The sequence below is a fragment of the Epinephelus moara genome, chromosome 21 (assembly GCF_006386435.1).
Source record: "Epinephelus moara isolate mb chromosome 21, YSFRI_EMoa_1.0, whole genome shotgun sequence".
NCBI lineage: Eukaryota > Metazoa > Chordata > Actinopteri > Perciformes > Serranidae > Epinephelus > Epinephelus moara.
Window position 1 is genome coordinate 10,925,193 of NC_065526.1, and position 14,849 is coordinate 10,940,041.

The window sequence follows — 14,849 nt, forward strand, 5'->3', positions numbered from 1 at the left end:
TGTAGAAGACATACTGATAAATACAGATAAATTCACTGAAGCAAAAAACCGAATCCTAACAATCAGAAAAACCCACTGTTGATGTGTATAACTACATCAGAAGGTGCATTAAGTTTAAGTTTAAGCATTGTATAAAACTAGAAAGCCTCCTAGTTGAACGCAAAAACTTTGACATCCTTGGAGTATTATGATCTTTCAAATTTGTCACTAAATATGACATTATACATCCAAACAGTACTGTCTTTAAGAGCACATCCCCTCAATGATTAAACTATTGCTCTTAAAGTGTTTATGTGTCCATGACACACATTTATAAGGCGATCTAAAGCAGAGCTAGTGATATAGTAGGAGTAATATTGAGGTGTAATCAGTTAGTATGCCTTGACATCACTGTTGCAGTTAGTGCTCCAACAGACTTGACAGTTTCAACCAGAAGAGGTCAGTAAAAACAATGGTTTTCTACTTGGTGTCAGGTTCCTCTTTAAGCATGTTGCTGGGGCACTAGACACTAGAGAGCAGCAGAGCAGCACCAAACAGACACTCAGTGACTCATGCGCTCTCCTCTTAACACCACACATAGGTGTTCTCACTATGAAGTCTCATAAGTACACACAAACAGCAAACATCTATGTATTCATTGCACTTACTATCACTGTGTTATGAGCTAAAGTGAGTGTTTTTAGATTTGTGTGAATGTTGTAAGGAGGATATTGGTGTGGAAACTGAGTCTATTTTGAACCTGTTTGGGTCTCTATGTCCATTTTAACCACAATGAGAAGTACTCTGAGTTAAAAGAAGAAGCTCACCCTATCTCTTTGACACAGACTGTTAGACCAAGGACTACGCCTCTCCCAAGTACCTATTGTTGCTTTACGTTGAAAGACTAGATGAATATTTAACAGGAGGAGGGAAAGTGGTAGGCATCAGATCACTAAGAAGAAAATAACACTCTCCCCATCATGTGACCAGACTATCAATGGTCTGATGAAAGACTAGATTGCTGCTTTTGATTGGCTGCTTATTTCTCTGCTGGCCCAATGCTGAGCTTTGGAATCAACTTTGAATGAAAAAAGGACATAGGTGTATGTCTACTCTGTGTGTTCACAGGTCAGATGGGGTCGTGTGGTGGGTTGTATGGCTTTGATGCAGGCAGGGTGGTAAGGTGTGCATTTGGCACCATGGACAGCGAACAGAGGCTGATACAGGTGATCAGTGCGATGCGGATGGAAATCAGAAAACTGGAGCTGGAGAACATGGGTCTGAGGAGGACAGCTGGAGCTCATCTCAGAAAGAATGCAACTGTTCCCATCATGACACCAGAATGCAGAGGTATATATGCTATTATTAGCCCTATGTAGCTTTGGCTGGACTAGACTGTAAAATGTGCATATGTGGTGATTAATTTTGAGTTTTTGTGGCTTCAATCTAAGGTAGATTCTTGGTTTAATAGTCTGATAGCCTGATAGTTATTAATCCCATTTAACTTTTACAATAATATCCTTAAATTTAAGTGTCTTACTTTTTATATGGACTCACCTGCTGTTATATTTTCCTCATCCTGTCATTCAGAGAGCATCGTCATGAAGGTGAGAAGATACTCCATCTTCCAGCCGCTGGTCACTCATCGGAATTTGCAGCTGGACGATGCTAAAACAGCAACTGGAAAACAGAAAAGATGAAATTTAGCATGATATTAAACTGTAACTTACCTGACACTGACACAGAATGTTCGTGTAACGTTGTGCTGTCTGTTTAAAAAGTAACGTTAGCCTGCTAGCTGTTGTGGAAGGCAAAACTAGCTTAGCGCTAACTCTATTTTAGCACTTGAAACCGTTAAACAAAATAGTGCATCACTGTCACCAAATAAAGATTTTTTTCTGCCCTCGGTGTGTTTTTGTGAATAATTCTTATGTTAAATAATTCAATTTGACGCTGAAAGTTTCTTAAGTTCTTCGATACTTACGGCTTTTCATCGAAATATTAATATCAAATGTACTGTCAACGTAACCGCTATGATAGGCAGTTATCAACCTGTGGAATGCACCTGTCAGTAAACTGACTTTACTCTCGCGAGATTTCGGCGTTGCGCAGTGGAGTACAGCCGTCCGCCATCACTGCATACAAGCTAACATTAGCCCAAAAACACTGAGAAGAGAGCGAGTGACAACAACACAACAGACACATAGACCGACCTAATTCCTGAAGGGGAGGTCACTGAGTTTCCCTGCCGCTTTCCTGGCGTAGAAAACAACCTAGCAACTGCCTTTCATGTAGTCTTTAAGTCAACTTAGCAACGAAAGTCGTTCTAACTAATCATGTCCAACCTCAAAGGCGGCACCAAGAAGGACACCAAGATGAGGATACGAGCCTTTCCTGTAAGTATTTACCGGCTCCGTGAGCGCTGAGACGCTAACTATGACACTCGAGTACCGGGGATGACAGGTCTCAGTGCTAGCAACTGCCTGCTAGCTAGCTGGTCAAACGAGAAAACATGTAATTGTCACATAAAAACTGATATTAGTTGGACAAATTACCCCGAAGAACATTAGCTGTGTTATCAGTTCAGTTTATTTAAGGTTAGCTAGCTTCTTGCTCTGAAATGCTATCGTCATTTGACACGGGCTAGTGTTAGCATATGTAACGTTAAGGAAACTTCCTTAGTGACATATTAGCAAACGGTAGCTAGCTAAGTAGCAGGCCTGGTAACGTAAGCTAACCTGGCGCTAGCTAAGTTACAGTCAGTCAGCAAGTATCATTACGCTATAGTAACGGCTAGCTCTTTTGGCTGTTGGTGTTTTGTTGCACCACGCATTTGGTGTAGGCTGTTACAGATGGCAATTATCACATTAGCATGTAGTGTTAGCTTGAAAGCTAAAGCAACTTCAGCCTAACGTAAGGGTAAACATACATGCCTAAGATAACTTGAGTAGTTAATGTTGATGTCAGCCCAGCTACCTACTGTTAGTACTAACGTTTCTGTCACACAACATCTGCTGGTCACTGGGCTTAATGACACATTCACCCACTCAGTCAATCTCTAATAATGAATGCAGTTGTCATGTTGGAAATGCAGTCTTGTCTAAGTTGCCTAGCCCTTGCAACATCATTCAATTTCTTGTTAAGATTGCTGGTGTGAAACACAGACAAATGCTTTTTCTTCTGTTAGATATCCAGGGTTATGAGTGGGTGTATGGCAGAATGAGTCAGTGAGCAGATGAGTGAGTGAACACAGTTAATCCTTCCTCAAACATTGAGCTTAGATGCAAGTGCAAGACCAGCCAATTGGACCACAGTGTAGCCACAACCAGGTAATCTTAGTCAATATGATAAGAAAAATTAATTATGGGATTAATATTGATTGATCCCGTTACAGCTGTTGTAATTTTTGTTGCCATTGAGACATGCTCATCTTGTGATGTGAAAAAACTGACTAATAATTTGAGTTGAACTGGAATTTGGCCTGGTCAGCTGTCAAGCTAGAGTTACTGTTCCCTACCCACCCAACATTTTGTTTCCCAAATCTAATTCTATTGATTGCTGATCTGACACTAGTATTCTCTTTCCCAAATTTTAAACATGTATACCTCAAATGTATCAGGATCATTTTTATGTAAAGTAAACATGAGGCTAAAGATTTAGTTGGCAGACATGACTGATTAAATGAATGCAAAGGATGTAAGCTGAAATACTGAATTTATAATGACAGTGACACAAAACTGTATAATATGGATCAATCACATCTGGCTGTCACTCAGTTGGCTTATTAAGATCAGTATTGAGGCAGACAATGTTGAGGTCATCCCTTCAGATGTATGGTGGGAGACACAGAAAGTGACCCCCACCAGGGCTTGGCAGTTTTGGCAGAAATCACAATATATCATGGTTAAGATAATAACTGCATGCTTACCTTTTGCCCTCAAATTAAAATTTAAGATCTGGTTGAACATGTCAAAGGTTGTAGAGAGGTTTGGAACAATTCACAGCTTCTTCTCTCCATTATCTGTACAGCTTTTGTGGTACAGTTTGGGAGAAATTGTAACAATAAGGTACTTTATGTCTTGGTTTAGCATCTTTATTTACCTTCTTCAATCCATCATCGTGGACACTCCAAAAAAGAGAATAATTTGTTGCCAGGGTGTTTGGTAAGCCCACCTGTTTGCTGGGATCAAACAGCACTTGCTTTGTTTTAGGATTGTGAAGCTTTTCAAGCAGTGTGGTCAGAACAATAGGACAGTATCACAACCTACACATTAGGACGAGTGGCTAACTTTCTCCATGATAGTTCCTCAATTTGTTTGTTATGGCTCTGTTTCTGCCACATGATTGACAGAAATGACATCAATGATGATCTTGCTGTTGCTGCTGACAAGACTACACAAGTATAAAACGGTGATATGATTGTGGCTTTCTCTTAACCAAAACTGTAGTTGCTATGCTGCTGCATTTAAGAGATGTTTGGTCATATTGCTTTTATAAGCTTGCAAAGTTATCTGAAGGCACGCAGAATCATCGAGACATCACCTGCATTGTATCGCAGAGGGAACTGCAAGTAACAAATGTGGCTTACTTCCATTCCTGCTGTACTTGAGCACCTAAGCTTTACTGTGAAATCATCAATCGGACGTGTGCTTTCAAAAAGCTATATCTTCTCTGTCCACACTGCAAGGTAGAAATTGCCTGCTCAGTGTGGAAGTATGTCTGTACATATGTTATTGTATATGTTTTGAAATCTTCATGGACATAGCTTTAGAAAGCTTCAATACTTTTATTCCTTTACAGTGCAGTACATATACTGAACCTGTATTATGGATCTTTTTCACAAGTGGTCTACTATCTTGTATTCAGTGATATCGCAAAGAATAGTCCGTGGCTGGCATGACTGTCGTCGTCTACTTATACTATGTGGAAATAATAAGGAATAGACATTATCCAAGAGAACACACTGTCGTCTTTCTCCCTCCTAGATGACAATGGATGAGAAGTATGTGAACAACATCTGGGACCTTCTAAAGAATGCCATCCAAGAGATCCAGAGGAAGAACAACAGTGGGCTAAGCTTTGAGGAACTGTACAGGAACGCCTACACCATGGTGCTCCACAAGCATGGGGAGAAGCTCTACACAGGCCTGAGGGAGGTTGTCACAGAGCACCTCATCAACAAAGTAAAGAAACAGTTTCCTTTCTAATGCAGCTCTTTTTTTTGAAAACCGAAAAGAAACTTTGGATTGTCAATGATAATTCATTAACGTGCCTCTTAAAATGACCATTTGTACCGCGTGTTGCTTGAATTTGTGAATGATACTTTGTTTTTCTTGCTTGTTGCAAAGACGAACAAAGAATCCAAAAACAGGGAAAAATTTTGATGAATTGAAGTCATAGGGACTTTAACAACAGCAAATCTGTATTAAAACATCCATTACAAACTCAAACAACTCATGCAGTGTTATCCAAGTTTAAGTTATCCAGTCGTATGCTCACTGCTACTCAAAGATGCTTTTTCGCTAAACTTAACTATTTAAAACACTTGAGCATAAACAGTCTCAGGTGCATATAAGGAGTGAGCCTGGACATGCATCTGCATTTGAATCCTGCTCAACAGAATGTACAAGCAGAGTTGAAACACACACACTTGCCATGCGCATTATGAAAGTGTTTTAAATGGTAAGGTTTCAGCGAAAATGCATGTGTTTGGAAAGTAGTGACCATATGACTGGAGATATGAGACTTGGACTATACTGCAAGAAATGCGTAGGTGTTTGTGAACGGATGTTATGATAAAGTTTTGCCTTTGTTAAACATGGCCCCCTTTTACTTTAGAGAAGACAGAGTAGTGCGCACATCCAATCCTGCTTTAGGTCAGGTGCTGGATAATAGGGGTCCATGCAGAAAGAAGAAGAAAATCCACACACTGAATTAGAGCTCCCAGTAAGTTTTTAATGACTAAAAAAGCAACGTTTCGACCCAAGACCATTTGGGTCAAAAGTTTTTAATGACTAAAAAAGCAACGTTTCGACCCAAGACCATTTGTGTCGAAACGTTGCTTTTTTAGTCATTAAAAACTTCTTCCCCCCTTTACTTTAGTTCATCTAGAATGTTCACTGTTTTTGGATTCGTAGTTAACCATTAAGGCATATGAGAAAAACAAAGTTGTCTTCACAAATTCAGTGTAACACAGGGTGAGTAATCGGTATACAGATTCTCACTTTGTGGGTGATGTATTCCTTTAGGTCTCAAGTCTTAAGGCTACTGTCACTGATAAATTAAAAAAATAGAATTGCCCCTTGTTGGCAAACAAATAGCGGTAAAACGTCTAACAGTAAAGAACATGTTTGCAGGATGTTGACAACAAAATAAACAAGCTTAGACACACATTGTTTACCAAGCATAATACACAGACTGTGAATGGACTTTGGTTACTTTCCAGACAGCAATGACGTCCAAAGCTGTTGTAAACTCTCCATTTTCCTTTCAATAATTTCGCCAGTGCTCTTGTGACCTAATGATGATCAGTCACACAAGAGATAACTTGATGTGACCTCAATTCTGTCAATCTGTTTGTGTTTTCAGGTCCGGGAAGATGTCTTAAACTCTCTAAATAATAACTTTCTGCAAACACTGAATCAGGCCTGGAATGACCATCAGACTGCCATGGTTATGATCAGAGACATCCTCATGTACATGGTAAATAAGCTGGTTTGCTCTCTTGTCATATCCATTTTGTATAGTTGTTCTGTAGCTATAGATGCATTGCTGTACAGAAATATTTAACATTTCCCAAAGCAGTGTTGGCTCTTTTTTTTTGGTCACTGGGACCAGAATTTCTATGTTTGTCCTATGGGTTATGTCGCTTTGCAAGGGGATTATGGTGCTTGTTTCCTGTCATGAATAATTTTGTGCTTTTAAATAAACGGCCTTTTGTTTCCAACTCTGGCCAACCTTCACCTCCGTCCTATTCTGGACTTTGTAAGGTGCTGTTTTATTTGTGGTCCTAACAATAAGCCTCTGTTGCTGTATTTATTTGTTTTGTTGGAAAACTGGCAGGACTAGTTCATTTGCTTTAGCAGCAAGTCCAAAATGTTAGCGGGGGTGTGTGTGAGTGAGTGAGCCCTCGAGATAGGCACAAGTGTAGGCTAAACAATGGCACAGTCAGTACAGAGACTGCAAAGCTCTCCTGGGGTTCTTTTGTTCTGCACTCTCCTTTTTCCTGTCCTGGCCTTACCCCGGACAGTTGGCTTTCCGGGGTTTGACTACGACAGGCTCCCCACGTCTGTGCAATGAGAGCAGCCTGCTGTTGTTACCTGCCTGCTGACCTCTACAGGAGAGCCAGACAGATGCAGCAAGTGTGACTTTGCTTTTCTCACCTGGTGTATTTACCTTTTAGAAGCCACTGCCTGTGTTTAGGCCCTGGAGACACTATTTGTCTAGGAGAGGTAGGGCCATTGTAGATTTCCACGCAGTATTCATTCATTTAAATGCTGAGCACACGTATTATATTTCTAAAACTTTTTAGCCTGTTATCTGCTCTCTATATATTTTTCATAGTAATCTAATCTAAGAAATGCAAAGTCATTCAGTAGTCAAATGGAAAAAATGGAGAGGCATCAGAAAGCCAAACCCCATAAGCTCATAAAACAGGCTTTTGGAAATTGGCAGGCTTGACAATAAGCGCTCTTATATGCAAATAAAAAGACAAACAGCCACGCAAATCACATTATGATACCATGTAATATCCTGGAAGTTAGTTGTAGTTTGCACTTGTTAATATTTGTCATTCTAGATGTTTGCAAATCTTGTTACTGAATGGCATTGTAAATATTTTATCACCCACATCCCTCATAAATATTTATGCTTTCTGGATGGAGCTTATGTTGTACCCCTGTGTTTTCTGGGAATAGTTCAGACACCTACCGGGCATTAGTTGCGACGCTCTAATGACCTTATAAAAGCTTTGCACCCTGGCAGTGAGATTGTATAGTTTATAATGAAAGGTTTGCTGGCAATGAAAAGAACTTTGCACCACATTGGATGTAGTTTTTTTACACTGGTCAGCACACAGGATATTTGCCTAAGGAGTGGGATTGGGATGATGCCTTACATATAGTGTTACCTGTGCTTTTAAATCTCTCAACATGCACACATCTATATGAATGTAAGTGAGTCAGTTTGAGCCATATTACTTCTTTCCATATAACAGTACTTAATGTATTTTTCACCCCATTCTGTCTCGTCTCCCAGGACCGGGTCTATGTTCAGCAAAACAACGTGGAGAATGTGTACAACCTCGGCCTCATCATATTCAGGGACCAGGTGGTGCGCTACGGCTGCATTCGAGACCACCTACGGCAGACGTTACTGGACATGATTGCTCGTGAGAGGAAGGGAGAGGTTGTAGACAGGTATGCAGGAGTACAACCAGTACTGCTACTAGTATACGACTATATTGTGTATTATTGCTTTGTTCAGTGCCTCCTTGCCCCGCTTTCGCTGTTGCGCTCTCTCTATCATGGCATCACTGTGGGAGTGTGAGCTCCGCACCAATCACGTTGAGAGTTCGCACACACAGTGACTGAGCTAACTATTAGCATCACACATCACATGTAACCTAGGAGGTTTAACAACAGAGTCAAGCCGTTTCAGTGTCTGTGTGAGTTTGTTAGGACCGATTTACAGTTTAGTGTTAGATGTTAGCCGCTGCTGCTGCTGTGTTAGCTCAACCGGGAAGACACTGAATTGACTGCTCTGATATAGGTGTCCATCTCTGCCTCATTCACCTGTTGAGGGGTGCTGTAGTTGTCTCCCAGGAGCAACATCATGGCATTGCCCTGGCAGCCTTGTACAACTCCAGCCTGGGCAGCACATTGCCACTCGCGTAGTGCTAGTTTATTATATTTAATTTAATGTGTCAAAATTCTTATGGTCAGTTAACGGTTAAACAAATTGAGAACATCCCTAGTTTCAGCTAAAGGCATGATTATAATCCTTACTTTTTGTTGCTTATTTTTTGTAAATCTCGTTGCAATATATTATTTTCTGATTGCTAATATGGAAGCCTCGCCTTTTCTGTCATCGATTGCAGGGGTGCCATCAGAAATGCGTGCCAGATGCTGATGATTCTTGGTCTGGATGGCAGGTCTGTATACGAGGAGGACTTTGAGTGTCCTTTCTTAGATATGTCAGCGGAATTCTTCCAGGTAAGTCTGCGGTCGATTTTTCTTGGTGTCTCTATGTTTTTGTAATCACTGAAAATCTTAATAGTCTAACAAACAAATAATTCCTGCTCTTTCAGATGGAGAGCCAAAAGTTCCTAGCAGAAAACAGTGCCAGTGTCTACATTAAGAAGGTCGAGGCCAGAATCAATGAGGAGATTGAGCGAGTTATGCACTGTCTGGACAAGTCTACAGAGGAGCCCATTGTCAAGGTGGTGGAAAGGGAGCTCATTTCTAAACACATGAAGACCATCGTGGAGATGGAGAACTCTGGCCTCGTCCATATGCTCAAGAACGGCAAGACAGAAGGTAAAAGCTTCATTTTGTTGATGTTTCCAATAATTATGATTTTAAGATAAAGATGTAAGCATAATCTGTCCCCGTCATGTTTTCCTTTCAGACCTGGCATGCATGTACAAGCTGTTCAGTCGTGTGCCAAATGGCCTGAAAACGATGTGCGAGTGTATGAGCTCTTACCTGAGGGAGCAAGGCAAAGCTCTGGTGTCAGAAGAGGGAGAGGGCAAGAACCCTGTCGACTATATCCAGGTATGCTGGTTGAACAATGAGTCCACGTATATCTGCGTGATAATGCCTCGCAAGCAACCAATAACTTCACACATGATTGCAAAACAGGCATTTCAGGGGAAAGTGAATGACATAGTGGTGCAAGCTTCATCTCTCAAATGATTGCCGTAGTAGGAAGGTTTGATGATGTCATTCTGCATCATAAGTAGCCATGTGCTTCTCTTTGGAAGAGTGTGTTGCATATTTTCAGAGAAATGGGCATTTGTTTTCAGGATAACTGTCCGTCGTAGAAACGGGGATTTGGTTTGCTAGCTCTATTGACAGCTATTGCTGGTCGTTCTGTTGCCTGAAGGGGAGTCAGGAGTAACAGGGCAGTGATATGGAGGGTTTCATGGAGGAATAGTTCTTTTAAACCTCAGGATGTCCAGGGCTTCATTCCAGTATCTGTCGGCACCCAACGACAACGCTGTCACAGCATGTAGGCAAGCTGTCCCTGTCAGAAGGCGTCTGGCAGTCGGGCTGTATTGACTGACAACTGGGGCAGCCTACCACAGCAGCAGTACAGCCAGGCAGCCTTCAGAGTTTTAAACAGACCGCTCCAGCGCTATATGATGATTAATCTGCTCCTGTGCAGTAAAGTATGATGTGGAAAAATCATGGATGTATGGGTCAGACGCACAGGAAGTCCGATATGATTGTTCTCATGGCCAGTGATCAGATTTATTGGATTTAGGACCACACATGAAAGTGGCCAAGATCTGATTGGAAAGAATTGGATTTCTATGTCCTCTTTATGCTGCAAAAAAATAAATCTGTGTGATATGAAAGCAAAAAAATCTGATTTGGACCACATTAGCTTGTAATGTGAACGTAGCCTTAGATTTGGCGAGGCCTACTTGAAATAGTGAATGAGGGGGAAGTGTGTCTTAATAGATAATATCATCTCTTTGTACTTGCCTCCTCAACAGGGCCTGCTAGACTTGAAGACACGATTTGATCGTTTCCTCCTCGAGTCTTTCAACAATGACCGACTCTTCAAACAAACCATAGCAGGAGACTTTGAGTATTTCCTCAACCTCAACTCCCGCTCACCAGAGTATCTATCACTCTTTATTGATGACAAGCTCAAGAAGGGTGTCAAAGGGGTATGTAGCTTCGAATTTTCTTCCAGTGCCTACCAGATATTTTTTACGTTTTTATGCCTTGCAAGAAAATCATTTTTACATTGGCTCATTATTTTTCTCCCTGTCTCGTTTGACCAGTTGACAGAACAGGAGGTCGAGTCGATCCTCGACAAGGCCATGGTGTTATTCCGGTTCATGCAGGAGAAGGATGTGTTTGAAAGGTACTACAAGCAGCACCTGGGCCGCAGGCTGCTCAGCAACAAGAGTGTGTCAGACGACTCGGAGAAGAACATGATCTCTAAGCTGAAGGTAAAAAAAAATGAGAAAGTTTTACGGATGTGTATGTCTATCTCTTCTCCTGTTCCCCATTTCTTCCTCCTCTCTGCTCATGTTGCCTTGCTTTCACTCTGTCTAAACCCCCGTCAGCAGTTTCAGCTCACTGTTCTGTCTTTTCCCTTCACAGACAGAATGTGGCTGTCAGTTCACCTCCAAACTGGAAGGGATGTTCAGAGACATGAGCATCTCCAACACTACCATGGATGAGTTCAGGCAACACATACAAACCACGTCGGTAAGACAGTCAGACGCCTTTTCAGAGAAACAAAACACTAATAATTCTTCACAAGGGACGCGTTAAGTTCAACACACGATCCACATGTGTATAGAAGAACGTTTAAAACACAGGACTGCAAGTATTGTATTGTGTACCTGTTATTCTGATATGGAGATGTAATAACTGTTCAGTCATGTCAAGTCAAAGTGTATATTGAAAGAAACTTCCGTGCATCTCTCTCAGGCATCTCTAAGTGGTGTGGACCTCACAGTAAGAGTCCTCACTACTGGCTACTGGCCCACACAGTCGGCAACACCTAAATGCACCATCCCCCCCTCTCCCAGACACGCCTTTGAAGTCTTTAGAAGGTAATGCTCTGAAATTCAGTCAAGTGTTTTACTATACACAGGGAGCAGAGGTGTCATGATTCTCCTAATCCATGACTTGATTTGACTTGAGAATTTAAGGTCACAATTCGATTCAGTTTTCGAGTTTAAACTTTTTTTTCTTCTGCACCAAAGTCTATGCCACTATGCCATTGTTAGACTATCAAGTTTTGATTTCTAAAGGCCAGTTCAGACCACAGATTAGCAACAAGACGAAACCGTTTTAGAATGTTGCAGAGAAAAGTTGCAGCGGTGTGAACTGACCCATCTGAGCTCAACTCGAGCTGGCTGATGGTGTCACCTGCAACTCCACTGGTCAAATCACCATCAGCTGGTTTTAGAACGTAAAGCATGTCACCTGTTTCTACAGCCAATCAGCTTGTAGTGTGAAGGCAAAATAACCACAGACGGCGTGTCCGCTTGCTGAGGCAGGTGCTCTGTCCTTGCCAAGCCCTCTGTTTCCATCCTTACGTGGTTGTTCATATTACTGTGGCATATTTATCATGAATACAGTTCATCTGATGCTTGTTTTGTTTCTGTTTTTCACCGTTTCATCTCTACTACAAATGCAGCTGTAGCCAGTGTCTCACTATCACTATCCTCATTCATATTTTAAGAAGCTACAGCCACAAAATAAGCCTGAAAAGCTGCAAATCAGAACAGAAGTACAGAGAGTTGTTGCATAGAGAAGATACACTGTCTCATCTAGTTGCATTAGTGTGAACCGGCATCTCATCACAAATCTTCGGTCTGAACTGGGCTTTAAGATCAACAGGTTGTTAGTTTTATGCCCCGACAGCGGTCATTTACATGTTCAGTATCTTTAAAAGGACAGGCTACATGGTATCAAGTGTGATATAACTGCTATAGTTTTGGGAATGTACAACACTAAGGCCATATGTTCAAATTTGAATAATGTATTTAAAATGTAAAAACATGAAATGATTCATCGCCAATCCTGCTTTTGATTTCAATAATTGCAATTGAAAGCTCACTTCGATTGATATTCAATTTAGAGTCAGAATCATGACACCTCTAACAGGAAGGCTCAGTGTTGTTCTGTGTCGTTTCTAAAGAACCTGGTCCTGGCTTTTATTTGAACAGGTTTTACCTCGCTAAGCACAGCGGTAGACAGCTCACATTGCAACACCATATGGGCGGGGCAGACCTAAACGCAACTTTCTATGGAGCTATTAAAAAGGTATTTATAAAAGCCATTTGCTTTTTTTATTATAAATCACATAAATCAAGATACAATGTTGTTCACTATGTTCACTATTCCAAAGTATGGCGTTTCACCATCCTTTCTACTTCATCTGCAGGAGGATGGTTCAGAGGTGGGTGTGGGAGGTGCTCAGGTGACTGGCTCAAACACACGGAAGCACATACTGCAGGTCTCCACCTTTCAGATGACCATCCTCATGCTCTTCAATAACAGAGAAAAGTGCACTTTCGAGGTGGGGACGCAGTGAAGCACCTTTATCTTAACCTCATCTTCCCATTCGATCTTTTAGTCTGTGTAGAGATTATTTCTGCTCACTGTATGACTTGTTTGCATCCATGTCCTTCCCCGTTTACAACCACGTCACCCATTCTGTCCCCGTCTACAGGAGATCCAGCAGGAGACAGATATTCCTGAGCGGGAGTTAGTGCGAGCGTTGCAGTCGTTGGCCTGTGGGAAGCCGACGCAGAGAGTTCTCACCAAGGAGCCAAAGTCTAAGGAGATCGAGAGCGGCCATGTGTTTACAGTTAACGATCAGTTTACTTCCAAACTGCACAGAGTCAAAATACAGACAGGTGGGCAAAGTTTGTGAACAACACATACAGTCACCTGGTGCAGCTTCTGTCCAACACATTGTGCTGTGTTATCAATTAAGAGGTTTCATTTCTAACCCTTTTTAATCAAATCTAAGTATTTATTAGCGTTTTAAGTACATTGTGTACAGTAACAGATAAACATTTAGCTCAGAACATTATTACAGTACCCCAGTATCATTATTCAGCCTTTCAGAAACATGGCTTTGTGACATGGCAGTGGGCTGGGACTCTTCCTTTCTGCTTATACAAAACCATACCTTGAGTAATCTTCTCCATTTTCTCCCCGAACCTTATCTTGTCCGCTTCTCCTACTTTCCCAGTTGCTGCTAAACAAGGGGAATCAGACCCCGAAAGGAAAGAGACACGGCAGAAAGTGGATGACGACAGGAAACATGAGATTGAGGCAGCCATTGTCCGAATCATGAAGTCAAGGAAGAAGATGCAGCACAATGTCCTGGTGGCGGAGGTAAGGAGCTTCCTATTAGAATACACAGTTTGGTCTGTTTCACTTAAATAACTGGCATAACTCTTCTTAATATTTTATTGTGACTCCATGTTCTCATGTTTTCGTACACTTTGTGACTTTGTGTTTTCAGGTAACTCAGCAGCTCCGGGCACGTTTTCTTCCGAGCCCTGTCGTAATTAAAAAGCGTATAGAAGGACTAATAGAAAGAGAATACTTGGCAAGGACACCGGAAGATCGCAAAGTGTACACCTACGTTGCATAAAAGATGAACTGTGGATGGGAGGAAGAAGAGACTGGATTGGGGGGGGGGGGGGGGGATTTGTTTGTTTTCTTTGGACTGTTGTTACGCATGGACTGGAAGTTTCTTTTAAAGACAAATGCTGGGAACCTGATTAATCCTCCCGTACAAAAACACAGTAAACACACGTAAAATGGGGAATGAAATGTCGGCGCAGAGAAAAAAAAAGAATCCATCAAAACTTGTAGATGATTTTTAAATCAGGCCCAGTCTTCCTCTTCCCTGTGAGTTTTAACATGGATGGATCCAGCTTCAAGCTTTTCACTGTTTTACCCTTGTAGAGATCAAACTTGCAAAGAATCCCTTGGGAAAAATGTGAATGCACCACATTATTATTATTTTTTGTTTCAATACTGTATAAAAAAAAATAAAATTATTAAAAACAGCAAATGTGGATTGTTACAAAAGGAAAATAAAAATAATGAGTATTGATGCTCTGTAGTTTCTCACAGAAATGCTCTGCTGATCTTCTA

The 14,849-nt window shown here is 41.3% G+C and overlaps 2 protein-coding genes across 3 annotated transcripts in view; one reads left to right on the forward strand and one right to left on the reverse strand.

The window, feature by feature from the left end:
• Window positions 1-1,659, reverse strand: part of LOC126383076 (muscleblind-like protein 1) — a 58,270-nt gene extending 56,611 nt beyond the window's left edge. For both annotated transcript variants that reach the window (XM_050033474.1, XM_050033473.1), the window contains exon 1: window positions 1,537-1,659. The gene's annotated coding sequence lies outside the window, so the exon portion shown is untranslated. The remainder of the gene's footprint in view (window positions 1-1,536) is intronic.
• Window positions 1,660-2,096: 437 nt separating this feature from the next.
• LOC126383075 (cullin-3-B-like) lies at window positions 2,097-14,808 on the forward strand. The gene is made up of 16 exons (XM_050033469.1): window positions 2,097-2,375; window positions 4,965-5,162; window positions 6,568-6,681; window positions 8,236-8,396; window positions 9,077-9,191; window positions 9,287-9,515; window positions 9,607-9,752; window positions 10,700-10,876; window positions 10,994-11,164; window positions 11,319-11,426; window positions 11,652-11,776; window positions 12,899-12,995; window positions 13,117-13,251; window positions 13,405-13,591; window positions 13,933-14,078; window positions 14,209-14,808. The coding sequence occupies exons 1-16, from the start codon at window positions 2,316-2,318 to the stop codon at window positions 14,338-14,340; spliced, it is 2,301 nt and encodes a 766-aa protein (XP_049889426.1). The 5' UTR covers window positions 2,097-2,315; the 3' UTR covers window positions 14,341-14,808.
• The last annotated feature ends 41 nt before the right edge of the window (window positions 14,809-14,849 follow it).

Bases quoted from the DNA above. Each gene is read 5' to 3' on its own strand.
- LOC126383075 (XM_050033469.1), top strand. From the start codon at position 2,316: ATGTCCAACCTCAAAGGCGGCACCAAGAAGGACACCAAGATGAGGATA. The intron at 8,397-9,076 runs GTATGCAGGAGT...CATCGATTGCAG, and splicing joins AAGGGAGAGGTTGTAGACAG to GGGTGCCATCAGAAATGCGT. The intron at 13,252-13,404 runs GTGGGGACGCAG...CCCCGTCTACAG, and splicing joins GAGAAAAGTGCACTTTCGAG to GAGATCCAGCAGGAGACAGA.